Source organism: Salmo trutta, chromosome 27, assembly GCF_901001165.1.
Source record: "Salmo trutta chromosome 27, fSalTru1.1, whole genome shotgun sequence".
Taxonomy (NCBI): Eukaryota; Metazoa; Chordata; class Actinopteri; order Salmoniformes; family Salmonidae; genus Salmo; species Salmo trutta.
Window position 1 is genome coordinate 4,931,641 of NC_042983.1, and position 25,405 is coordinate 4,957,045.

At 44.8% G+C, this 25,405-nt stretch overlaps 1 protein-coding gene across 6 annotated transcripts in view; it reads left to right on the forward strand.

Moving 5' to 3' along the window:
- abca2 (ATP-binding cassette, sub-family A (ABC1), member 2) overlaps positions 1–25,405 on the forward strand; it is an 80,810-nt gene that overhangs the window by 14,651 nt on the left and 40,754 nt on the right. For 4 of the 6 annotated variants that reach the window (XM_029716400.1, XM_029716402.1, XM_029716403.1 and 1 more), the window contains exons 2-3: positions 22,109–22,202; positions 22,287–22,289. In XM_029716400.1, the coding sequence (XP_029572260.1) occupies positions 22,109–22,202; positions 22,287–22,289 (97 nt within the window). The remainder of the gene's footprint in view (positions 1–22,108; positions 22,203–22,286; positions 22,290–25,405) is intronic. The other 2 variants (XM_029716401.1, XM_029716404.1) reach the window with 1 other exon arrangement.

Below are 25,405 nucleotides of genomic sequence, written 5' to 3' on the forward strand. Positions count from 1 at the left end.
GTTGAAGAGGGAGCATCGATTCTGAATGAGTGTTTGAATGAGTTCACATCAAAGTCAAGGAAACTCCATGAGTAGAGCCGATATAACTTAAGGATAGGGAGAAAAACAGAGAGAATAGAGAGATAGAATAGAGAGTGAGAGAAGGAGGAAAGGAGGGAGGCTGAACGGTTTTCACCATGGTGAAATCATTTTACAGGCCAAATCAAGAAGGGACATACCTGAATAAGTCCAATAATAAGAAACGCCTGTTTTTGTTTTCAGTTGCAAAACATTTTGAAACGGTGTGTATTAATTATTTCACTAGGAACCAAACATAACCAAACTGAAGAAAATGGAACAAAACAGTGTGGGGCTTACCTAAATTTGTCCAATAGAAACTATTTTCGTTGCAAAACGTTTTCCGTTTGGAGTAAACGTATCCGTTGCAAAACTTTTTGGAGTAATGATTACACCCCAGCTGTGCCCAACATTGCAGGAGTATTTCCCAGATGTTAGCTAGTAGCCATACTAGCCCCCTGCCTGCTTGTGGCTGCATCCAAAATTGTTATAATAATCAGAGTCATTAATCATTCTAGACTCACTATCTCTATCAGAGCTCACGATAAGACACAGATGCAGACAGCCAGAGTCACATATGTTTATTGACCCAAACAGGGGGCAGGCAAAAGACAGGTCAAAGGCAGGCAGAGGTCCGTAATCCAGGGCAGAGTTAATAAGGTACAGAACAGCAGGCAGGCTCAGGGTCAGGAAAGGCAGAGGTTCGTAAACGTGTCAGAGTCAGGCAGGTACAGAACAGCAGGCAGGCTCAGGGTCAGGAAAGGCAGAGGTTCGTAAACGTGTCAGAGTCAGGCAGGTACAGAACAGCAGGCAGGTTCAGGGTCAGGGCAGGCAGAATGGGCAGAACCGGGGAAACTAGGAAACAGAACATGAGAAAGCAGGGAGACGGGAAAACACACTGGTAAGACCTGACAAGACAAGACGAACCGGCAACAGACAAACAGAGAACACTGGGGATAATGAGGAAGATGGGCGACACCTGGAGGGGAGCTCGGCTGGGAACGCTGCGCCTCATGGACCTGCTTCCCTATTCCCCAGCTGAGTGCCATTGCCAGACATGAGGTGGGAAGGATGGTCTCGGGGTCCAAGGGTGTAGCCGTGGGGCTATAGCAGCGTGACAGCGCATCCGGCTTGATGTTCTTGGATCCTGGTCGGTAGGAGAGGGAGAAGTTAAACCGGGTGAAAAGCAGGGCCCATCTAGCTTGCCTGGAATTGAGACGCTTGGCGGTGGGGAGATTTTCCAGGTTCTTGTGGTCCGTCCACACAATGAACGGATGTTCCGCCCCCTCCAACCAGTGCCTCCACTCCAAAATAGCGTACGCCATGAACGTGACGGGGACGAAGCCCAAAACAAAGACGTATATATGTATAGCACAGGGCTATAACCCAAACAAAGAGCGAGGTATAAACCTCTAATACATACACGGGACAAGACCTGTAATAACAATACATGGGACGAGACCCGCAATAACGACTGCACACTAGCACGGTGATGGGGGAATGTGAACCAGGTGTGCGTAATGAGACAAGACAGTCCAGAGTTGGTGGTAATGATCCAGTTCGGTGACACCTAGAATGCCGGTGACATAGACCTCCGGAGCTGGTGAACTGAATGAGCAGCAGTACCGGGGGAATCCGTGACAGAGAGGTTGAAAATGTGAAGTGGGAATTGTGGGAATTGAAGACACTTGCCAGTTCTGACCTTGAAGTAGCCCATCGATCCAGATGGTCAAGGCCATGAGGGAGTCAAGGTCCATGGACAGCTCCTGGGCTTTGAGCTCATCTTTGATCACCTCCGATAATCCGTGAAGGAACATGTCAAACAATGCTTCCGGGATCCAGGCACTCTCAGCCACCAGCGTGCGAAAATCCACTGGGTGGACTGCCACACTACGGGAGCAGCTTATGCAGCCTCTCACCCGGACAACGGAGAATCAAACACCTTCCGAACTTCCTCCACAAACTCCTCCAGACTGAGCCAGACGGCGGACTGTTGCTCCCACACCACTGTGGCCCAGGCGAGTGCCCTCCCGGACATCTGCGCTATGATGTACGCTATCCTCCAGCGGTCCGAGGGGAACAAAGAAGGCTGCAGCTCGAAAATGTGGAAGCACTGGGAGAGAAAAACCCAGCAGGTTGCGGAATCTCCAGCGTAGCGCTCCGGAGGAGGTAAGCGGGGTTCTCGGGATACTGGGGTAGGCTGGGAGATTACAGGCGTGACCCGCTGCCCAGTGGGGAATCCGTGGATATGCTCCAGCATTGTATCGAACGCCTGGTCGTGGCATTCTGCCAGGGTATAGAGTCCCTCCATAAGACATTGCAGTAACTCCTTTTGTCTTCCAATGGTGGATCCTTGCAGAGAGCCACCATTTCAGGCTATGTGTAATTCATAGCAGGATGTGCCTAACAGACGTTCAGTGCCCACACTTCCTGTTATCAGTCCTCTCCAAAGGATATGACACATTCATAGGTGATTTGTGGAACGAATAGGTGTATGCTCCAAATGGCACTCTATTCTCTATATAGTGCACTACTTTTGACCAAAGCCAGATGTGCCCTGGCCAAAAGTAGCGCACTATTATAGGGTGTTGTTTGGAACGTAACCTGCTCATTGTTGTCCTGGCTCACACCTGTCATCCCAGGCATAGAGACCACCTGACCCTTTAGCATTAATTAGTGATAGAGGACACTTGTTAACCCCATTCTACACCTCTTCTCTGGGTGCCTCTCTTTCACGCTCACCTGTCCCCTTGACTAGTTACTTTTTCTGTCTTTCTTTTTCACCTCAAACTACCTCCACAATTCTACTCTAATTTCATTATCGTTTCCAGTCACTAATCCCAAGACCCCTCAGAAATATGTTTAATGCTTACTGAAAATTACAACTGTAAAAGCAGTAGGGATGCTGTCCACTGCAGGCGGCTGACTTCCACCATTCCTTGGCAAATGGCACCCTATTCCCTAGTGCACTACCAAAGTTGTGCACTATGTAGGGGATATGGTGCCATTTGGGACGCGGCCCCTGCACCAGTGTGGTTCAGGTTGGCCAGCCCATGTAGCTGTGTGACAGTGTTGCCAGACTGTAGTCTGTTTACCTAACACCTTGGAATACAACAGAGACGCCGGCCGGCCGGCCGCAACATTGTATGATTACACTGCTACAGCTCCTGAGAAAACACCCCAATGGAGATGTGTTGTAGTGTGTCCAAACAATTTGTACTGTAGCATGGTGATACAAGTTTGGCATTTGCAATAAGTCAAATTTGTATTAAGGGATTTTTGCATGACGATGTCGTTATGTAATATCTGGAGCCGCAGAGATTATGTAATTGTATAAAAACGGTCTTTGGGGCTAGGTAGAGCTTTCTCTCTCATGGTGACACAGGGAGGTTGCTGATGTCACCAGTGTGAGACACAAGAGAATGTGATGTGTATGTCTGTGGGTGACTGCTGACCTGTACATAACCTTCCACTTTCACCTTCCCTGTCATCAGCCAAAAACACACACAAACACACACACACACTTCTCACATTTGCATACTGCAGCAAACAGCAAACGATAATCTCCAACTCCTTCAGGAGGATGGAATGTTCTTTTTATTTCTGATCTTCATATTTACGTAAGGCCAGCTCTCTCTCTCCTTTGCCTGAGGAGATGTTGCTGTTAATGAAACTCTATGGACTTTAAAATTGGGTGTAAGATAGAGAAAGCCAATGAATGTAAATGCCGTGGTATTATGATAGAGAGACAGTGGCAGAGGGCTGATATTATGATAGTTAGAGACGGTGGCAGAGGGTAGGGCTGGTATTACGCTAGAGAGACAGTGGTGGAGGAAGGGTAGGGTGTGTCGTGTCTTTGGCATCATTAAATTGAAGACTGTTATTTTATCAAATCAATTCTCTGTAATTATTATAACGTGATTAAACTAATCATGTAAATGTAATTAACCTTTCTGGTGCAGGCGTTCTGCTAGCAACCCACCTCGACAACATCCGGTGAAATTGCAGAGCGCGAAATTCAAATGACAGAAATAGACATTTTTAACATTCATGAAAATACAAGTGTTATACATCAAAATAAAGCTTTAAGTCTTGTTAATCCAGCCGCTGTGTCAGATTTCAAAAAGGCTTTACAGCGAAAGCACACCATGCAATTATCTGAGGACAGCTCCCCGCATACAAAACCTTGAAAAACATTTCAACCAGGCAGGTGCGCCACGAAAGTCAGAAATAGCAATATAATAAATACCTTACCTTTGAAGATCTTCTTCTGTTGGCACTCCAAAAGGTCCCAGGAACATCACAAATTGTCCTTTTGTTCGATAAAGTCCTTTATATCATAAAACTCATTCAATAATCCACCGCTTTCCCTCCTTCAAACTGCATTCAAAATGAATCCCAAACGTTACCAATAAACTTATCCAAACAAGTCAAACAACGTTTATAATCAAACCTCAGTACCCTAATACGTAAATAAACGATAAAATGTAAAATGGAGAATCGTTATTGTCTTTACCGGAGATAAACAACAAAGAACGCACTCTCATCCACGCGCATGAAAACACTACAGCCAAAATGGGAGCCACCTAGAAAAACTACAAATTCTAGCAAATTTTTCCAAAAACAAGCCTGAAACTCTTTCTAAAGAGTGTTGACATCTAGTGGAAGCCCTGGGACCTGCAATCTGGGAGGATTTTGCATCATAATAAAAATGACAGCCATTGGAAAAAGTGATAGGCTGAAAAAAATATTTGGGGGATGGTGTGTCCTCGGGGTTTCGCCTGCCATATCAGTTCTGTTATACTCACAGACATTGTTTTAACAGTTTTAGAAACTTTAGAGTGTTTTCTATCCAAATCTACCAATTATATGCATATCCTAGCTTCTGGGCCTGCTTTTCATCTGGACCTCACAATACTGCCCCCAAGCCCAAAGAGGTTAACTAGGAAGTCGGGGCACCAAGGAAAATCTTCAGATTACAAAGTTATAATTTTCCTAATATAACTCTTCAGATATTTTAATATCTGATCAATTAGTCTTCTAATTAATGAATTATTCTTTACCTCACGTTAGTCTCATTCCAAACGGTTGGTTATCTGCACGAACTCAGCCTTCACTATGAATCATCATACATCAATTGTCTTAATCATTTATTTACTAACTAACTAAATAATCACAGAAATGCATAAACAAACAAACAGCAGATATGGTTACAAGGAAATGATAGGGGATGTTCCCTAGTGGGCTAAGCCGATATGGTGGCTTGGTGGACAAAGGGAAGTGGGGGTGGACTGAGAATGGCAATTACAAGTCACTACACAGTTGATAATTATATTGATTGAAATGCTAATTCTTTGCAAATGAACGCTCACTCATTCGGGAATAATTGCAATCAATATATATTTACGCCCAGTGTGTCGTCATGATCTCTGTTGGAATCGTCCGTCTTTCAGTTGGAAATTTCATCCGCCCGTCTCTCTTGGTTCCCATGAAGTCTCTTGTGGTTAGAATGGATACTAGCTGCAGACTAGTAATTAGTATCGAAGAGTTGCTTTTATTCTGTCGGAATCGATTGTCTCAGAGTTTCAACAACCATTACAACCTTAGCTTATACTGAGATTCTTGTGGTCTCTACTCAACCTTCGCTCCCTCAGCTGACCGAGGTAGGCATGGTCTGAAGGGAAATTCTTCAGGTGGGGGTTTTATTCGTAACAGTAGGAAAGGGCTGTTCCATGACGCCAGATCAATGTCTGTGCTCATGGGGCGGGCCAATGACTTAGTTAAACTTTGAACAGAAATACAATTCTCTCACATTAACGTTTCAACATCACCTTACATAATTTCACAAATAGTTTCATCTTTACTCATTCATTTTATACAATAATTAGATGCAAACCTCATAATGGAGGCTCCTGTATAAACAGAGTTATGGTAATGTGGCTGTATTGTCTTTCCACAAGGTCACAACATGAAACAAAACGGAACGGTCGTAGCTGGTTTCTCCACCGACCGTTTACACATTCTCCAAAACATGGATATTGTTCAGTTCTCAAGTTCTGTGATGTAGAAGAAGTTCCTTGTTCTACTGTGAAACTCTCTCTCTCTATACTGCCTGGCCAGGGGAGAGAGAGTCTCCTCCAGGAATTTATGACCTGAGATAACAGAACCTGGGTGTAGGAGGGAGAGAGAGAAGGAGGGGGAGGGTACTCGCTATAACCAAAGAGGGCCACGCCATGACAGGTGGCTAGGGCCATGTGTGCTCTAACGTTGTGACACGCTGGGTAAATGGACAGGGATGCTGCCTGCCTTCCAGTCATATCATGACTGACGCTACAAAGCACTACAGGGGTGGACTGAACTGTGTGTGTGCTGCGAAAGCAGTCAAAGTGATGTTTTCACATAATCCAGCAGTATTATCTTGTTTGATGTGAACATGCACACACACATCTCAACCCCCATGTACAAACACACCCACGCACACATCTCATCCCCCAGGTACATATACACCCACACACACATCTCTACCCCCAGGTACACACACATCTCTACCCCCAGGTACATACACACCCACCCACACACACACGGCATTTCTCTCACACATTACTGTCCTATAGAGCGCTCCACATTGGATCCATCAACGGAGCTTTCTCATGATCAGCCCTCTTAATAATTGACCTGCAAATGAGTGCCGAGCTGCTCGTTAATAATTGATCAGCTGCATTGTATTAGACGACAGTTAGAGCAGCAGCGGAAACGAGCTCCTTTATGTGAGATAACAGGGGAGAGAACAGAGGAGAGAACAGAGGAGAGAACAGAGGAGAGAACAGAGGAGAGAACAGAGGAGAGAACAGGGGAGAGAACGGGAGAGAACAGAGGAGAGAACAGAGGAGAGAACAGGGAAGAGAACAGAGGAGAGAACAGAGGAGAGAACAGAGGAGAGAACAGGGAAGAGAACAGGGAAGAGAACAGGGGAGAGAACAGGGGAAGAGAACAGAGGAGAGAACAGAGGAGAGAACAGGGAAGAGAACAGGGGAGAGAACAGGGGAGAGAACAGAGGAGAGAACAGGGGAGAGAACAGGGAAGAGAACAGAGGAGAGAACAGAGGAGAGAACAGGGAAGAGAACAGAGGAGAGAACAAGGGAGAGAACAGGGGAGAGAACAGGGGAGAGAACAGAGGAGAGAACAGAGGAGAGAACAGAGGAGAGAACAGGGAAGAGAACAGAGGAGAGAACAGAGGAAGAGAACAGAGGAGAGAACAGAGGAGAGAACAGAGGAGAGAACAGAGGAGAGAACAGGGAAGAGAACAGAGGAGAGAACAGGGGAGAGAACAGAGGAGAGAACAGAGGAGAGAACAGGGGAGAGAACAGAGGAGAGAACAGAGGAGAGAACAGGGGAGAGAACAGGGGAGAGAACAGGGGAGAAAACAGGGGAGAAAACAGGGGAGAGAACAGGGGAGAGAACAGAGGAGAGAACAGGGGAGAGAACAGGGGAGAGAACAGGGGAGAGAACAGAGGAGAGAACAGAGGAGAGAACAGGGAAGAGAACAGAGGAGAGAACAGGGGAGAGAACAGGGGAGAGAACAGGGGAGAGAACAGGGGAGAGAACAGAGGAGAGAACAGGGGAGAGAACAGAGGAGAGAACAGAGGAGAGAACAGGGGAGAGAACAGAGGAGAGAACAGAGGAGAGAACAGAGGAGAGAACAGAGGAGAGAACAGAGGGAGAGAACAGGGGAGAGAACAGAGGAGAGAACAGAGGAGAGAACAGGGGAGAGAACAGAGGAGAGAACAGAGGAGAGAACAGGGGAGAGAACAGAGGAGAGAACAGGGGAGAGAACAGGGGAGAGAACAGGGAAGAGAACAGAGGAGAGAACAGGGAAGAGAACAGAGGAGAGAACAGAGGAGAGAACAGAGGAGAGAACAGGGAAGAGAACAGGGAAGAGAACAGAGGAGAGAACAGGGAAGAGAACAGGGAGAGAACAGAGGAGAGAACAGGGAAGAGAACAGAGGAGAGAACAGGGAAGAGAACAGAGGAGAGAACAGAGGAGAGAACAGAGGAGAGAACAGGGAAGAGAACAGAGGAGAGAACAGGGAAGAGAACAGAGGAGAGAACAGAGGAGAGAACAGGGGAGAGAACAGAGGAGAGAACAGGGGAGAGAACAGGGGAGAGAACAGAGGAGAGAACAGGGGAGAGAACAGGGGAGAGAACAGAGGAGAGAACAGGGAAGAGAACAGAGGAGAGAACAGAGGAGAGAACAGGGGAGAGAACAGAGGAGAGAACAGGGGAGAGAACAGAGGAGAGAACAGGGGAGAGAACAGGGGAGAGAACAGGGGAGAGAACAGGGGAGAGAACAGAGGAGAGAACAGAGGAGAGAACAGGGAAGAGAACAGAGGAGAGAACAGGGGAGAGAACAGGGGAGAGAACAGAGGAGAGAACAGGGGAGAGAACAGGGAAGAGAACAGAGGAGAGAACAAAGGAGAGAACAGAGGAGAGAACAGAGGAGAGAACAGGGAGAGAACAGAGGAGAGAACAGAGGAGAGAACAGGGAAGAGAACAGAGGAGAGAACAGAGGAGAGAACAGGGGAGAGAACAGAGGAGAGAACAGAGGACAGAACAGGGGAGAGAACAGGGGAGAGAACAGAGGAGAGAACAGAGGAGAGAACAGGGGAGAGAACAGGGGAGAGAACAGAGGAGAGAACAGGGGAGAGAACAGGGGAGAGAACAGGGAAGAGAACAGAGGAGAGAACAGGGAAGAGAACAGAGGAGAGAACAGAGGAGAGAACAGAGGAGAGAACAGGGAAGAGAACAGAGGAGAGAACAGGGAAGAGAACAGAGGAGAGAACAGGGAAGAGAACAGAGGAGAGAACAGGGAAGAGAACAGAGGAGAGAACAGGGAAGAGAACAGAGGAGAGAACAGAGGAGAGAAACAGAGGAGAGAACAGGGAAGAGAACAGAGGAGAGAACAGGGAAGAGAACAGAGGAGAGAACAGAGAGAACAGGAGAGAACAGGGAGAGAACAGAGGAGAAAACAGAGGAGAGAGGGGAAGAACAGAGGAGAGAACAGGGGAGAGAACAGAGGAGAGAACAGAGGAGAGAACAGGAAGAGAACAGAGGAGAACAGAGGAGAGAACAGAGGAGAGAACAGAGGAGAGAACAGAGGAGAGAACAGAGGAGAGAACAGAGGAGAGAACAGAGGAGAGAACAGAGGAGAGAACAGAAGAGAGAACAGAGGAGAGAACAGAGGAGAGAACAGAGGAGAGAACAGAAGAGAGAACAGAGGAGAGAACAGAGGAGAGAACAGAAGAGAGAACAGAGGAGAGAACAGAGGAGAGAACAGAGGAGAGGACAGGGAAGAGAACAGAGGAGAGAACAGGGAAGAGAACAGAGGAAAGAACCAGGGAGAGAACAGAGGAGAGAACAGGGGAGAGAACAGAGGAGACAACAGGGAAGAGAACAGAGGAGAGAACAGAGGAGAGAACAGAGGAGAGAACAGAAGAGAGAACAGAGGAGAGAACAGAGGAGAGAACAGAGGAGAGAACAGAGGAGAGAACAGGAAGAGAACAGAGGAGAGAACAGAGGAGAGAACAGAGGAGAGAGAACAGAGGAGAGAACAGAGGAGAGAGAACAGAGGAGAGAACAGAGGAGAGAACAGAAGAGAGAACAGAAGAGAGAACAGGGGAGAACAGAGGAGAAAACAGAAGAGAGAACAGAGGAGAAAACAGAGGAGAGAACAGAGGAGAGAACAGAAGAGAGAACAGGGAAGAGAACAGAGGAGAGAACAGAGGAGAGAACAGGGGAGAGAACAGAGGAGATAACAGAGGAGAGAACAGAGGACAGAACAGGGGAGAGAACAGGGGAGAGAACAGAGGAGAGAACAGAGGAGAGAACAGGGGAGAGAACAGGGGAGAGAACAGAGGAGAGAACAGGGGAGAGAAAAGGGGAGAGGAACAGGGAAGAGAACAAGAGGAAGGGAGAGAACAGAGAAGAGAACAGAGGAGAGAGAACAGAGGAGAGAAACAGAGGAAGAGAACAGAGGAGAGAACAGGGAAGAGAACAGAGGAGAGAACAGGGAAGAGAACAGAGGAGAGAACAGAGGAGAGAACAGGGAAGAGAACAGAGGAGAGAACAGAGGAGAGAACAGAGGAGAGAACAGGGAAGAGAACAGAGGAGAGAGAACAGGGAAGAGAACAGAGGAGAGAACCGAGGAGAGAACAGGGGAGAGAACAGAGGAGGAACAGGGGAGAGAACAGGGGAGAAGAACAGAGGAGGAGAACAGGGGAAGAGACAAGAGGGAGAGGAACAGAGGAGGAGACAGGGAAGAGAACAGAGGAGAGAACAGAGGAGAGAACAGAGGAGAGAGAACAGAGGAGAGAACAGAGGAGAGAGAACAGAGGGAGAGAACAGAGGAGAGAGAACAGAGGAGAGAACAGAGGAGAGAACAGAGGAGAGAGAACAGAGGAGAGAGAACAGAGGAGAGAGAACAGAGGAGAGAACAGAGGAGAGAACAGGGGAGAGAACCGAGGAGAGAACAGAGGAGAGAGAACAGAGGAGAGGACAGAGGAAGAGAACAGAGGAGAGAGAACAGGGAAGAGAACAGAGGAAAGAACCAGGGAGAGAACAGAGGAGAGAACCGGGGAGAGAACAGAGGAGACAACAGGGGAAGAGAAGAGGAAGAGAAGAGGAGGAGAACAGAGGAGAGAACAGAGGAGGACCAGGGGAGAGCAGAGAGAGAACAGGAGAGACAGAGAAGAGAACAGAAGAGAGAACAGAAGAGAGAACAGAGGAGAGAACAGAAGAGAGAACAGAGGAGAGAACAGAGGAGAGAACAGAGGAGAGAACAGAGGAGAGAACAGAGGAGAGAACAGAAGAGAGAACAGAGGAGAGAACAGAAGAGAGAACAGAGGAGAGAACAGAGGAGAGAACAGAGGAGAGAACAGAAGAGAGAACAGAGGAGAGAACAGAGGAGAGAACAGAGGAGAGATAGGCTGCAAGGAAAGATGCCAGCTAAAAAGAAACACAATTACCTAGGTGGAAAAGCAGATGAAATGAGGGGTGAAATGAGACCAGATGTTCTGTGTATTTTTGTGAATTGTCTTTCTATTGAGTAGAATCTCAAATTTTGAAGACTGGGGCCGAAGTACCTGACCATGTATCGGTAAGGTAATCTCTGCATTGTTATCTCAGTAGTGATGGCACATTTTGAACTAACTAGGCTGGGAAAAAAAGAGTGAAACAGAGAGATATGTAGAGAGAGAAAGTAAGAGAGAGAAAGCTAGAAAGAGAGAGGCAGAGAGAGAGGCAGAGAGAGAGAGAGAGAGAGAGAGAGGCAGAGCGAGACAGACAGCGAAGCAGAGGAAGACAGAGAGAGTGAAAGTAGAAGACAGCAGAATAGAGAGGGTGAGAGTGTGTTCCGTTGTTCTTAGTTGCAGTGTAAAACAACGAAAGGCTCCAGAGACAGAATCTCCACTAATTGCTGTGATGAAGCTGCTAATTTGGATGTATTTCATGCATAAAGGCCCATGCGGTCCTGAGTTGACTGGTATTGATTAAAAGCGACGCCTCCACAAGCAGAAAGATCAAAGTTGGTTTGTGATGCTCACAGTTTGCTTGGTAATTAACAACTCAGAGATGTGCGGAGTTGAGCAAAAAAATGCCCCTGTTTCTTCCTCCTTAGTAACCAGGTTTCCATCCAACCTTTTATGCGCGTAAAGACGATAAAAAATGTCACGATAGGGCTGATGGAAACAGTAAATTTGTCGGTAAACATTCCAAATGTCAGCAAAACAGAAAATGCTAGACAAGGTGGGATCTTTTTGTGTCTGTCAAATGAATTATGCGAGAAATGGAGGTGGAAACTCCTTTATTCGCAAATATTGATATAATAACCATCATATCGACGTAACCTTGGAGTCACACGATGGATGATATGTTGTGTGGTCCTCCCATTACGACCTGGGAAAGCATGCAGTTTATTAGGCTACATCATCGATCATCATGTCACAAGAATAAGACCCTCAATATTTATTGGGAAGGAGCGTCAATCACCATGCACTTTCACCACGCTGTGAAGTCAAATAAAAATAATCTCGCTCTTTTGTCCATAATGATCTCATCATGTAGGCAAGCTTACCCACACTGTATCTTGGAGCTCCTAGCTGGAGCGCACTGAGCCTGCCAAGACCAGAGTGGGCACATTTGCTATATAATGCAACATTGTTTTTTACAACGCCATCAGTAGAGTTGAATATGTGATGGAACCCCATTTAACTACGTCATCACACACAGCCTTTTATCCACAACAAGTCAATTTGATCGGGTGGGAAAATGCACACATAGTTGTTAAAAATAGAAATAATTATGTGATATCCAATTGGTAGTTACGATCTTGTCCCATCGCCGCAACTCCCCTACGGAATCGGGAGAGGCAAAGGTCGAGAGCCATGCGTCCTGCCGGCCCCCCCAAAAAAATATTTCGCCAATTCGATGGAAACCTAGCTACTGTAACTTTGTATACTTCTTACATGCTGACCACACCGCTCGAGCGTTGCAAAATAAATGTACACATACATGTTATTCAATCATTGCACCCACACTGCTCGCGCGTGTCAGCAAGCTTCTGCATGGCCAGGCGCTAAAATAGAAATTGGTTCTATTTGTGACACTCAACGAGCTGCAAGTCCGGCCTCTCCCGTCTCCTCAGTGGTTTTTAGGAGCGTATACCCCACGTGAGTGATTGAAAGATTAACCGAGGTCCGCACTCCAGTCGGTTGTAGTAATGCACCGTAAAATTGGTTGCCAACTGTCATATAAAGTCCAAAGAAGAAAAAGAAGCCTGAAGGAAGGAGGAAAGATGATGAGAAACTCATTTGGTTTTCAGATAGGTGTAGTGAATTGTGTTGTCAGCCATAGTAGTATGGTGCACATGGAGCAAATTAGGGTTAAATGCCTTGCTCGAGGGCACATAAACACCTACAGTATCCAGGTGTCTACAATTTAGTTGGCCTGGAACGCGGCCATGGTGACCTGTACAAATTAATTCCAGTTCAAATGCAAACATCTCTATGTTCGATTGATTCTGCAGGTCAGAGGCAGACACTATTCATAGACTAAGGCTATTCCTCTAAGCAATCAGGTAGAGAGAGAGAGAGGAGTGGACCCTTTCCTGGGGAAATAAGAGTCTGTCTGCGGCTCAAGCTAGCCTCTTATTATGACGTAGTATGGAGAATCAGTCCAGTGCAATTGACCATGGTTCCATTCCGGCTCTATTGTGCCCTCCAGTTGCCTGTTGAGTGACTGATTGAACCCTTGCGATAAGCTGCTCTGCAATATTCAGGCATTTAATTTTTCCATCTCCCCCTCCCACCCACCCACACATCCTTAAACCTCAGACATTGGCTACATTGTGGGCTCGTCACAAATGGCACCCTATACCCTACATAGTGCACAACTTTTGACCAGAGTCCTATGGGCCCTGGTCAAAAGCAGTGCACCGCATAAGGAATTGGGCACCATGCAGCCTGTATAATGAATCAGTGGGAAAAGTTTGCATGGCATGGCAGGAATGCAATTCCCTAGGACTTTAAAATCCTATTTCCCTCCCAGTTCCAGTTCTCTCTCTCTGTTGGTCCCTATTTCACTCTTTCCATTTATTAGACTCTCCCTAGGTGGGAAAGAAACACACTAAAGTTTCACTGCTTTTCGTTGTTATTATCGAAATAATCCCGTCTAAAGTGAGAATTCTCACTTTATTTGAGGAAGTGATACCTTTGGGAATACTATAAATATATAGGCAAGGCGAATGCTATTTAATAAGTTGTGGTATAGCTTTATAATTGTTGAGATCCTTGACACTACAATATACAGTGCCTTCGGAAAGTATTCATACCCCTTGACTTTTTCCACATTTTGTTAGGTTACAGTGTTATTCTAAAATTGATCAAATTGTTTTTGTCCCTCATCAATCTACACACAATACCACATAATGACAAAGAAAAAACAGAAATATCACATTTACATAAGTATTCAGACCCTTTACTCAGTACTTTGTTGAAGCACCTTTGGCAGCAATTACAGCCTCGAGTCTTCTTGGGTATGACGCTACAAGCTTGGCACACCTGTATTTGGGGAGTTTCTCCCATTCTTCTCTGCAGATCCTCTCAAGCTCTGTCAGGTTGGATGGGTAGCGTCGCTGCACAGCTATTTTCAGGTGTCTCCAGAGATGTTTGGTTGGGTTCAAGTCTGGGCTCTGGCTGGGCTACTCAAGGACATTCAGAGACTTGTCCCAAAGCCACTCTTAATCCCAAAGCAACTCCTGTGTTGTCTTGACTGTGTGCTTAGGGTCATTGTCCTGTTGGAAGGTGAACCTTCGCCCTAGTCTGAGGTCCTGAGTGCTCTGGAGCAGGTTTTCATCAAGAATCTCTCTGTACTTTGCTCTGTTCATCTTTGCCTCGATCCTGACTAGTCTCACAGTACCTGCTGCTGAAAAACACTCCCACAGCATGATGCTGCCACCACCATGCTTCACCGTAGGGATGGTGCCAGGTTTCCTCCAGATTTGACACTTGGCATTCAGGCCAAAGAGTTGAATCTTGGTTTCATCAGACCAGATCATCTTGTTTCTCATAGTCTGATAGTCTTTAGGGGCCTTTTGTCAAACTCCAAGCGGGCTATCATGTGCCTTTTACTGAGGAGTGGCTTCCGTCTGGCCACTCTACCATAAATGCCTGATTGGTGGAGTGCTGCAGAGATGGTTGTCCTTTTGGAAGGTTCTCCCATCGCCACAGAGTGACCATCGGGTTCTTGGTCACCTCCCTGACCAAGGCCCTTCCTATTGCTCAGTTTGGCTGGGCAGCCAGCTCTAGGAAGAGTCTTGGTGGCTCCAAACTTCTTACATTTAAGAATGATGGAGGCCACTGTGTTCTTGGGGACCTTCAATGCTGCAGACATTTTTTGGTACCCTTTCCCAGATCTGTGCATAATCCTGTCTAGGAGCTCTACGGACAATTCCTTCGGCCTCGTGGCTTATTTTTTGCTCTGACATGCACTGTCAATTGTTGGACCTTATATAGACAGGTGTGTACCTTTTTAAAATCATGCCCAGTCAATTGAATTTACCATATGTGGACTCCAAATAATTTGTAGAAACATCTGAAGGATGATCAATGGAAACAGGATGCACCTGAGCTCGATTTCGAGTCTCAGAGCAAAGGGTCTGAATACTTATGTAAATAAAACCTATTTTCACTTTGTCATTATGGGGATTGCTGAGGATTTTTATTTATTTAATCAATTTTAGAATAAGGCTGTAACATAAGAAAATGTGGAAAAAGTCAAGGGGTCTGAATACTTTCCAAAGGCACTGTACTTAACACTGACCATTTTTATGCTGGATGATTTGTCAGTGGAATAAGTAGGGTTTTGTTTTTTTATCTTGTGTGGAACTGCAGCACAGGAGGTTGTTGGCATCTTAATTGGGTAGGACAGGCTCGTGGTAATGGCTGGAGAGGAATCAGTGGAATGGCCATTCCATTCGCTCTGTTCCGGCCATTATTATGAGCCATCCTCCCCTCAGCAGCCTCCTGTGGACTGCAGACCATGTCAGGGCCATATCTGAGTGGTGTTCGGGTGCCTAGATGGTGGTTAGTTTGTGAGTGTTTGTTAGATATTTTTTTGTGCTAAAGTATGTCTACTACAGAGGTGAGTGATGTTGTTTGTTAAGTGACATCAGATTACCTGTGAAGCCTGTAGTCCCAGAATCTCTCTATAGTGTGTGTGTGTGTGTGTGTGTGTGTGTGCGTGCGTGCGTGTGCGTGGGTGGGTGTCTGTGTTACAGTAAACCTGTACCTCTCTAAACTATCTCTGCACTCAGTATTGAGGACAGCAGAGGCAGATAGACGCATTGGCACACCTATAAATAATGGAAGATATACCTTCGACATGCAAATTTGGGGGAGGAAAAAACTCAAACAGGCACTTTGAAACTCACTGATTCGGAAGGGAAGCTATTTAATATTCGAATTAAAGCTTTGTGTTTGTCCTTTCAGGGCACGGAAATCAATAAGCTTGAGGAATTCTAGTAAGAAACAAGTGCTCCCTCTGGATAGTGATTTCCTGCAGTGTGTGTGTGTGTGTGTGTGTGTGTGTGTGTGTGTGTCTGTGTGTCTGTGCGCTTGCCTGTGTGTGTTTGTGCGTGCGTGCGTGTGTTTGAGTGTGTGTGTGTGTGTGTGTGTGTGTGTGTGTGTGTGTGCTTGTGCCTATGTGTGTGCGTACTGAATGTGTTTGTTCATGCATGTGTGTATACACAGAGAGAGAGCAGTTGTGTTTACTACTCAGGATCTTATAATGGAAGCTTTGTTGAGTGTGTCAGGGCATTGTGAGAGAAGCATGTCAAAGAGCTGTTTGTCCGTCATGACCTTCACAGTCAGACACAGAGACAGAATGTTTGACCCCCCTGTCTCTCATGTGAACAAGAGACGATTGGGACAGAGCAGGGTGAAGAGAGTACATCCCTCACGCACGCACACACACACAGGCACACACAAACACCTGCATTGTCACTCAATCACCTATCCATCCTCCTTCTTTCCGGTGACTCAGCATCCAGCCTGTGATTGGACAGGTGGCCTGCATGCATGTGTGGGTGTTAGAGAGAGAGAGAGAGAGAGAGAGAGAGAGAGAGAGAGAGAGAGAGAGAGAGAGAGAGAGAGAGAGAGAGAGAGAGAGAGAGAGAGAGAGAGAGAGAGAGAGAGAGAGAGAGAGAGAGAGAGAGAGAGAGAGAGAGAGAGAGAGAGAGAGAGAGAGAGAGAGAGAGAGAGAGAGAGAGAGAGAGAGAGAGAGAGAGAGAGAGAGAGAGAGAGAGAGAGAGAGAGAGAGAGAGAGAGAGAGAGAGAGAGAGAGAGAGAACTGTTTCCCTGGTGCTGGGTACCATGACACCATGCCGTAGAATGAGGTAGTCTGTGTACTCTGACTGGGTCTCTGACACTCCCATTGTGTCAATAACGTCATCTGTCTCCCACACACACCATCTCTGACCCTTAAACCCACATCACTACAATCCCACCCTCAGTCTGTGTGTAGGTACACTCTCATCTCCATACTACCCCTTAAGTGTTGAGTTTTGCATGATAATAGAAACATTATTTTGTCCAACAAAGCCCTACTTCATGTCCATACAACATGTTAATGTTAAGCTTATTATATGCATTATCAGACATTGTACCCAATACAGGGAACTTCAGCTGTACAATGGGAAATCAGGACAGGGTTAAACCATGACAGATCTAGTTGAAAAGAGGGTTAGATCAGGTGACCAGCATGGATGAGGAGAACTGGGCTGTGTTCCAAATGGCACTCTATTCCCTATGTACTGCACTACTTTTGACCAGGGCCTATAGAGACGCATTTGGAATGCACACCATGTCCCCTCAGGTGACCAGTGTTTGCCACTCCCATAAAGTGAGGCTTGCATGGCCTATATGGGCCATGGGAGTCCCAGCAGAGAAGACTGTAGCAGAGGTTGGAGTTAGGGTCAGAGTCTGCATCTCAAATCATTTCTCTTCTCTAGGAGAACATAGACATCCGCAGCGCATAGAGACCCTAGCAGCTATTTGAACACTCGAGAGAGAAGAGAAAATCAGCACACTGCTCTTTTTGTCACACACATTTTTCCTCTACTTTCTTCTCTCTCTCTCTCTCTCTCACTCTCTCTCCTTTCCTCTTTCCTCTACACTCTCTTCGTCTCTTTCTCTCTCTTCTCTCTCTCTCCCCTCTCTCCTTTACTCTCTGTCGTGACTTGGCTATCATTAATGTGATGACGATTGTTTTATCAAATCGATTAACTATGTTTAATTATTGCGATGATTCAATTACTCATGTAACAATTCATCATCAGCAATTTTGGGGCACCACGGAAAAGGTTTATTTAACGAGTTACCATTTGCCAAAATAACTTTTAAAGATATAAATATCTCTTACATTTCAGTCATCAATCAGTCATTAATTATTTGTTATTTACCTTCTATCATTCTCATTCTGAATGTCACAAAATCCTTCTGCACGAACCCTAGCATAAATGATGAATCAGCGATATACAAATTGGCTGAATTATTGTTTTACTGTCTAACTAAATAATCACTCAGAATTACATAAACACACAAACAGTATAGTTATTGGTTATTAACACAATGCAATGAAAAGTCTAATAACCAGGACAGATCAGAATATCGGAATAAACTGATACGACGGCTTGTTACACCAAATGAAAAGGGAGAGGCATGTAAGAAAGAGCGGGAGAAAAGACAAAGGACTTCACTATCTACACACAGCTGATAACTATGCTCATGGAAATGCTATACTTTGCACATGGCCGCTCATTCGAAAATAATTGCAATGTATATATTTACGATTGTATGCCTTTGTTGTTTCTCTGTTGAAATCGCCGGTCCGTCTGAGGAGTAATTCGACAGAAAGTCTCTGGTTGTGTCTGTTAGAACTGATTTTCCAGATGTACCAATGGTCGTTGGATAGGGAAATGTTCTTTAGAGGTACCACCACATGGTTCTCGGGCTTGGTTCGTTAGAATAAATACTTTAGAGGTATCTATAGTAGAGGTCGACCGATTAATCGGAATGGCCGATTAATTAGGGCCGATTTCAAGTTTTCATAACAATCGGTAATCGGCATTTGTGCAGCAAGAAGCCAAGGTAAGTTGCTAGCTAGCATTAAACATATCTTATAAAAAACAATCAATCTTAACATAATCACTAAACTACACATAGTTGATGATATTACAAGTTTATCTAGCTTGTCCTGCGTTGCAAATAATCGATGCGGTGCCTGTTCATTTCTCATTGAATCACAGCCTACTTCGGCAAACGGGTGATGATTTAACAAGCGCATTTGCGAAAAAAACACTGTCGTTGCACCAATGTGTACCTAACCATAAACATCAATGCCTTTCTTGAAAATCAATGCACAGGTATATATTTTTAAACCTGCATATTTAGTTAATATTGCCTGCTAACATTAATTTCTTATAATTAGGGAAATTGTGTCACTTCTCTTGCGTTCTGTGAAAGCAGTCAGGGTATATGCAGCAGTTTGGGCCACCTGGGTCATTGCGAACTGTGTGAAGACCATTTATTCTTAACAAAGACCGTAATTAACTTGCCAGAATCGTACATAATTATGACATAACATTGAAGGTTGTGCAATGTAACAGCAATATTTAGACTTAGGGATGCCACCCGTTAGATAAAATACGGAACAGTTCCGTATTTCACTGAAAGAATAAATGTTTTGTTTTCGAAATTATAGTTTCTGGATTTGACCATATTAATGACCTAAGGCTCGTATTTCTGTGTGTTATTATGTTATAATTAAGACTATGATTTGATATTTGATAGAGCAGTCTGACTGAGCGGTGGTAGGCAGCAGCAGGCTCGTAAGCATTCATTCAAACAGCACTGTCATGCGTTTGCCAGCAGCACTTCGCTGTGCTTCAAGCATTGAACTGTTTATGACTTCAAGCCTATCAACTCAAAATGGCTAGCTAGTTAGCGGGGTGCGCGCTATTAGCGTTTCACTCAGTGACGTCACTCGCTCTGAGACCTTGAAGTAGTTGTTCCACTTACTCTGCAAGGGCCGCGGCTTATGTGGAGCGATGGGTAACGATGCTTTGAGGGTGGCTGTTGACGATGTGTTCCTGGTTCGAGCCCAGGTAGGGACAAGGAGAGGGACGGAAGCTATACTGTTACACTGGCAGTACTAAAGTGCCTATAAGAACATCCAATAGTCAAAGGTATATGAAATACAAATGGTATAGAGAGAAATTGTTGTATAATTCCTATAATAACTACAAACTAAAACTTCTTACCTGGGAATATTTAAGACTCATGTTAAAAGGAACCACCAGCTTTCATATGTTCTGAGCAAGGAACATAAACGTTAGCTTTTTTACATGTATTATATTAAGGTAAAATAAAAGTGTTCATTCAGTATTGTTGTAATTGTCATTATTACAAATAAATAAATACATGTAAAAAAAATCAGCTGATTAATCGGCACCGGCTTTTTTGGTCCGCCAATAATCGGTATCGGCGTTGAAAAATCATAATCGTTCGACCTCTAATCTATAGTGGTGGGAGGAAATTGTTCTTCTCTCTCTTCTTCGGTCGAGTTTCCTAGACTATTTTACATATACAGCTGTAGACTGTGAATGTGTAGTCTTGTAGAGATGTTCTTCTTCTCTCTTGAAAGTTTCAGAGTTTTTAGCCATTCAGTACCTTTCAGCTAACGCTGTCGGTCTCGTTGGCCTAGAGTGGTAACCATTTCAACGTGGGGACGCATGTCCTCACGTTCTCTGGTCTTTAGTTTTGTAGATTTCTTAACCATTCGTGACTTCCGGTTCACACCATCCGCCTGCTTGGTCTAATGTACATTTTGTCAGAAGTGGGTTTTATGCACTCTGGGAAAAGGGGCGTTCCATGACGCCGACGTAATGTTCACGTGGGCGTGGCCACTGACTTGGTTAAGACTTCATATGAAAAACACTTCTCTCATTTAGAAGGCTAACTTCACATTACATCTTCTCACAAATAGTTTCATATTTAATCATATCAGTTCCCCAACATTTGGATGGGAATCTGGGAAATATACACATTCACTGGGAAATATACACATTCAGAGATACAGATATGTTGTTATACTGCCCTTCATGGGATCCCAAAACTCAACTGATCCGACTTAATTGTTCTATAAGTGCCCACGGACCACTCCAACTGCTTGAACTACAGCAATATTGTTTCATTATTCAACCTTTTGATGTTACCGTTTTGGCGGGAGGAATCTCCTTGTAACAAAGAGGTTTCTTTACCCTCAATCCTGCCAAACCCAAAGTTTCTACACATAATTTACGACCGGTCATAAAACTGGTGGGGGGAGAGATAGAAGGGAGCGGGTGGGGATGTGTGTGTGGGGGGGGGGGCTATAATCCTCACCCAACAGGGCAAGTCATGACATCTCTGTCCTCTACACTCCCTCCTCTCTCCGTCTCTTTCTCTCTCTCCTCTCGCTCTCCCCTCTCTCCTTTCCTCTTTCCACTATACTTCCTCCTCTCAGCATCTCTCTCTCTTTCTCTTTGTCTCTCTCTCGTTCGCTCTTGAATACTGGTCAGGATGCATAAACCCTACTTACCGTTCCTCAACATTCTTGATGTGATTTATGAATCATCCCTTTGTTGCGTTCAAGGCACGTATAATTTAATGTTTAGAGAGTGGTAGCGTCTCTCATAGACAGACGTAAGGAGGAACAATTAGACCCACGTTTCTTTATTTAACCTTTTATCTAACGAGGCAACTGGCAAGTCAATCAAATTCTTATTTGCAATGATAGCTTGGCAAGGGGCTGGTTGTATGTGTTTTTTACATTTATTTTGTAACTGTCTTGCTATTCTGCTATGGCTCCACTACTAGATGACTCGTGTCAGTTGACGCGTGTGAAATTGAAAGTGCCCGTTCCTTTTCCTGCCAATATACACCAGGCAGTGAACACAGATTACCTGATTTGTGTGGATGTTTGTGTGATTTGTGTCAGTGATTTGTGTGAGTGTGTGTATGTGTGTGTGTTTGTATGTGTATGTGTGTGGTGTTTATTATAGTGCTGCATCTTCCATCTTCTATACCCCCCCTTTCTTCATAAGTAATATCTGTAGCAGACCACTTTGGAAGCACTGGCCGTTTTGGCACCCAGTCCATGAGCCAATAGTGCTTGTTTAGCAAACTGGACAACCTTCACTCCAACTCCCTGATTTAATGGATCAATAACTGACACTGGGTTAAGTCAACTCAATCCATTCACTACGCTGATATATCACCAAGTAAATGAGAGTCGACAAGGAGTGGTTCATGTGGAAAGAAAGTAGTAGCTAACTAAATTCAACCTTGTAGCCACACCTGTGTGCTGTTTACAACTACTGTACCTAGACTGGTTTAGCTGTTCAGCGGTTTCACTCTCTCTCTCCCTCCCTACCCCTCTCTTCCTCCCTCCCTCTCTACAGTGGGTGTTGGCCTTTGAGATCTTCATCCCTCTGGTCCTCTTCTTCATCCTGCTGGGCCTGCGCCAGAAGAAACCTGCCATCCCCGTCAAGGAAGGTAGGAAAGAAAGAAGGGAGCTACACAAAAGACTGTAAAAATTGAAGAGTAATAGAAGTGGTGTAAAAGTAGCCTAAGTGCCAGTCTGTTTGTTACCATACAAACTCCTACAACATTGTTTGGCATTATTATTGTGTTTATTTGAACAGGGACAATGTACAACAAAACATAAGTCTCAGTACACTTGAGAACAGATGCATTGTGCCAAACTTAGCCAAAAGCTAATTTCAGTCTGCAGTCCCCGGGCAGGTGAACATACAGTATAAACAAGGAAAACATTATTTATATGAACAGACAACATACAAACATCAGACATTGTTGTTGATATACAGTAACAGTCAAAGTATAGACACACACAATGCTTCTCACAGTTGTGTCAAGTTGGCTGGATGTCCTTGGGGCGGTGGACAATTCTTGATGCACACAGGAAACTGTTGAGCATGAAAAACCCAGCAACGTTGCAGTTCTTGACACAAACCGGTGCGCCTGGCACCTACTACCATACCCTGTTCAAAGGCACTTGAATCTTCAGTCCTGCCCATTCACCCTCTGAATGGCACACATACGCAATCCATGTTTCAATTGTCTCAAGACTTAAAAATCATTCTTTAACTTGTCTCCTCCCCTTCATCTACATTTAACAAGTGGTATCAATACGGGATCATAGCTTTCACCTGGATTCACTTGGTCAGTCTATGTCATGGAAAGAGCAGGTGTTCTTTATCTTTTGTATACTGAGTGTAGGTCTATAATTATTGACCATAAAACAATCTCCAGACTTGAATATGGGGGTAACAACAACTGACCAGGACAGCAATGGATTTGGCAAGAGCACAAAGAGATCTGGGACCAGGTTAATGCAGAAGAAGATGAGAGGAGGCCAGGATGCAGAGGGTTGAGGAGTGATGTTGGTTAGTTACTGTGCTGTGGATGCGTGAGAATCTCCCATGCTTCCACTATTGCCTCCCAGTGGGGAAGGTGTCCACCAGTTCAAACAGTGCTGTAGCCTACAAAGCCCCGTAGATACAGATGTAGATACAGACGCATGTTGGCCTAAATATAGAATGTATACGTCTCAAATGGCACTGTATTCCCTATATAGTGCACTACTGGTCAAAAGTAGTGCACTTTAAAGGGAATAGGGTGCCATTTGAGACAGCCTTCGTGTGTTGTTGTGAATTGCCACCTATTTCTGTTTAGTTGTCGAAGGCAAACATTAGCTTTGCTAATCTGCTAGTGAAGGGCTGGTTGCAAAGACACTACTGTCTAGTCGTGTTGTCATTCATAGTACTGTTAGTCATGTTTAGTCATGTTAGTTTGTGCACTGTCATTGTCCACAGACTTACACACCTGTTTTATTTCTATGTTTTTTTCTCTCTTTTATTCTATGGCCCTCTATTCTTTCTCTCTTTATATCTCTCCCTCTCTCTCTCTGTCTTCTTTCTCTCTTCTCTACTCTCTATTGTCTCCTCCGCATGATGCATGTTCACTGCATGCTAGAGCAGTCTGTAAGTGTCAAATACGTCTTTATTATTGTGGCTGTCACTGACTCATTCATGAAAATCTCATCTATGGTTATATTTACCTTGACTCTGACTCGGGTCTCCTAGTGTGTGTGTGTGTGTGTGGGTGTGTGTGTGGGTGGGTGGGGGTATGTGTGTGGGTGGTAGCCTAGCGGTTAAGAGCGTTGGGCCGGTAATCGAAAGGTCGCTGGTTCGAATCTCTGAGCCGACTAGGTGAAAAATCTGTCGATGTGCTCCTGAGCAGGGCACTTAACCCTGATTGCTTCTTTAAGTTCCTCTGGATAACAGTGTATGTTAAAGAACTTAAATGTCAAACTTTTTTTTTTAAACGTGTGTGTATGCCTCCCCTCCTGGTCGCTGTGTTGTCAGCACCGTAGTTCCCTTTAGAGTGCACTAGTTTTGACCAGGACAGTGTATTATATAGGGAATAGGGTGCCATTTGGGACGTATTCTTAGTGACTGGGGTGGGATCTGTCTACAATGTCATCTCCAGCCAACAGATCCTATTTCACACATCTGACTAATACTAAAGAGCTTTGTGCCCAGGTTAGCGCTGTAAGGCACACACTGGCACCCTGCCACATATATACACACACACACACATATACACACACACATACATACACACACGCAGGCGCACAACCACCGGCTCAAATGTGTAGGGAGCAAATACAAAATGTTACCTGTGACTGCACTTACACGGTCATGATCACAAATAAAGTCACTGGGCTGGGCTGTCCGTGTGAAAATACTATTCCTTCATATGGATTTGAAGGTGAATGTTGTCTGTGTGTGTGAGTATGTGGGAATCAGTATGGGTGCCTGTGTCTATGTTTCTGTGTTTCTGTGATAACCAGTTACTGGTAGCAACATATAATACATCATGTATACATCACATACCTGTACCATGAATCTGTCTGGATTTAGATCTAACTGACTGACACTCTGCTGGTTGACTGATCTACTAAACCTTTGATGATCTTGTGTCCTTTTATCCTGAGCTCAGTGTGTGAAGGGGGACCAGATGTCCGGTCTGAACTGGGTTGTAAATGTGGAAGATGTGACTGTTTGTGTCCCAAATGGTACCTGATTTCATATTTAGTGCACTACTTTTGACCAGAGCACTATTAACCCTGGTCAAAAATAGTGAACTACATAGGGAATAGGATAACATAAAAAAAAAATACTAATCGTCACACAGTTTACAGCAGGCATAAAAGGTGCAGCGAAATACTTGTGTGCTAGCTCCCTCAATAATGCAGAACAATGATCTATATCAATAAAAACAAGAAAAAAAGTCAAGGTCAAAAATACTGTAGCATGTAATAAAAGAGCTAGTATGCTTAGTAATAATAGACAGTATTTACTGATATAAAGTTGGCAGTGTCTTGGTCGCGCAGTATAATAAATGATATATAATAGAACAGCAGCATTGACTGTGTGTGTGTGTGTTTGTGTGTGCCTGAGTGTTTATGTGTCAAATCAAACTTTATTAGTCACATGCTTCGTAACCAACAGGTGTGGACTAGCAGTGAAATGCTTACGGGCCCTTCCCAACAAGGCAGAGAGAAAGAAAATATAGAAATAATACAGAATAATAAAAGTATGAATAAATACACAATGAGTAACAGTATAAAAGTAACGGCTATAAATACGGAGTACCAGTGCCGAGTCGGTGTG